This window comes from Dromiciops gliroides, chromosome 3 (genome assembly GCF_019393635.1).
Source record: "Dromiciops gliroides isolate mDroGli1 chromosome 3, mDroGli1.pri, whole genome shotgun sequence".
Taxonomy (NCBI): Eukaryota; Metazoa; Chordata; class Mammalia; order Microbiotheria; family Microbiotheriidae; genus Dromiciops; species Dromiciops gliroides.
Genome location: NC_057863.1, coordinates 213789471 through 213791977, shown reverse-complemented (window position 1 = coordinate 213791977; position 2507 = coordinate 213789471). Strand labels below are relative to the sequence as shown.

Here is a 2507-nt window from a genome sequence, read left to right as displayed (position 1 = left end):
GGTGTGAAGTGGTACCTCAGAGTTGTTTTAATTTGCATTTCTCTAATCAATAGTGATTTAGAATATTTTTTCACATGTCAATAGATAGCTTTGATTTCTTCATAAGAAAACTGCCTGTTCATATCCTTTGACCATTTCTCATTTGGGGAATGACTTGCATGAGAACATTTAAAGTTCAAACAGTATTGCAGAAGAGCCTAGTCTAAGCAAGGATTGATCATGTTGCAGTCATTGAATGTCCAGGCTATTTATTTTAGGTTGTTTTTTTTTGTGTGTGTGTGTGGGGGAGTTGGATTTGTTTGGGGTTTTAGCCTAATTTGGTTGGATTTTTTGTAGTGATCCTCTCTTTCATGTTCCCATCATCCACCTTATACTCTAGGGACTTGAAATGAGAACACAAAGAAAGAGAAAGTCTTTGGACAAAATCATGTCATGCCCAAATATTGACACATCTTCCCTTATACTTCCTACTGAATCCTATAGTGGTATAGTTCCATGGTATTTTGGATAATGTTCAACAGATTCCTCTTTTCTACGTCTACCTTATTCTGATGGTGTGTTGACTTCTTGAGTTTTGTGATGACAAACTCCTGACACAATCCATTCTGAAAATAATCTTGTTTTCAGTATTTGAAATTTAGATAATTTTAGTACCTGAGGTCCTGATTTTTGTATTCATGAATTCATTTCCCAATTAGAATTTATACTTTTCTGAGTTCGTCCTATGCAAAATATTACTTTTCTACTTTTTAAAATAACTTTGTTTATGAAAATCTCAACCATATGCAAACCAAGGAAACTCAGTGTACAAATTTTGTTCGAAATTCCCCTGAGATTTTTTTCTCCATGATTTTTCTCAGGACATTGATTATTTCCTTGTTCCTTAGGCTATAAATAAAAGGGTTTAAAAAAGGGATTACTATTGTATAAAAAATAGCAACTGGTATGTCTATGGCTCCTTCATTAACTGTACCTGGCCTAATATACATGATGAGAAGAGAACCATAGAATATTGAGACAGATATAAAATGAGATGCACAGGTGGAAAAGGCTTTGCCTCGTCCCTCTTTTGATTTCATCCTAAAGATAGTAAAGAGGACATAAAGATAAGATACCAAGATAACACCTATAGTGAAGACTTGAATTGAACCTGAAAAGATGAATATCATCAATTCATTGATGTAAGGGTCAGTACAAGAGAGTCGGTATAAAGGAAGAACATCACAAAAAAAATGGTCAATTTTGTGTGACTTACAGAAAGTTAATCTGAATAGAAAACCGACATGAATCATGGAGTGTAGGTTGCCAGCTACGAGTGATCCAATCACCATCTGAATGCAGAGTTTCTTTGACATCATGATGGGATAATGAAGTGGATTACATATAGCCACATAGCGGTCATATGCCATGACTGCCAGGAGAAAACAGTCTGAAGTTTCAGAAAAGCAAAGAAAATAAAATTGTGCCATACATTCATGAAGGGAAATCATTCTATTCTTAGAAAAGAAGTTCATTAACATCTTGGGAGTAACAGCACATGAACTAAATGCATCCATAAGTGCCAAGTTACCAAGGAACCAATACATGGGTGAGTGGAGTCGGGGTTCAATTGAAATTAATATTGCCAGTCCAATATTGCCTATTATGGTTATCAGGTAGATTATAAGGAAAAGTATGAATAGAAGAATCTGAAGTTCTTGGTGACTTGTAAATCCAGTGAGGATAAATTCAGTTGTCAAAGTGTTATTAGCCATCTCAGCTTCCTGAAAACAAGAATTTTGGATAACTCAAAATATATCTACTTCTTTCTCCTAACTTGCTTTAGCAGAGATTAAAGCACAAACAATTCTACTTTCTTCCAGTGTTGTTAACTCCAAAGTATAGCCAGCTCAATTAATCAACATTCATTAAGCATCTGCTATATGTAAGGCACTATGCTGAGTGCTAGAGAGACAACAAATGGTAAAAGAGGTCCATGCCCTCAAGGAGCTCACAATGGGGGAGAAAATATGCAAACAAATATATACAAACTATATACAGGGTGAATAAGAAATAATCGACAGAATGAAGGCACTATAATTAAGAGGAGTTAGGAAGGACTTCCTATAAAGATGGGATTTTAGCTGGGACTTGAAGCCAAGGAAATTAGTAGGCAGAGTTAAAGAGAGAGAGCATTCCAGGTATGAGGGACAGACAGAGAAAATGCCTGGAGCCAAGAGATGGACAGTCTTGTTCACTTCCAAGAGAATAGTAATTTCCATGGGCTTTTATGGTCATACTTTCTGAAAGTTTTTTGGATGCTTGGGAGAAAATATCAGATTAGGTTATCCTGGATTCTTTTTTGCATGGTTTAAGAATATATGCTGTGGGGGCAGCTAGGTGGCACAGTGGATAAAGCACCGGCCCTGGATTCAGGAGTACCTGAGTTCAAATCTGGCCTCAGACACTTGACACTTACTAGCTGTGTGACCCTGGGCAAGTCACTTAACCCCAATTTCCTCACACAC

At 36.5% G+C, this 2507-nt stretch overlaps 1 protein-coding gene across 1 annotated transcript; it reads right to left on the bottom strand.

The window, feature by feature from the left end:
* Positions 1-800: 800 nt before the first annotated feature.
* LOC122750449 (olfactory receptor 5K1-like) lies at positions 801-1754 on the bottom strand. Its single transcript, XM_043997180.1, has one exon. The coding sequence runs from the start codon at positions 1752-1754 to the stop codon at positions 801-803; it is 954 nt and encodes a 317-aa protein (XP_043853115.1).
* Positions 1755-2507: the final 753 nt, after the last annotated feature.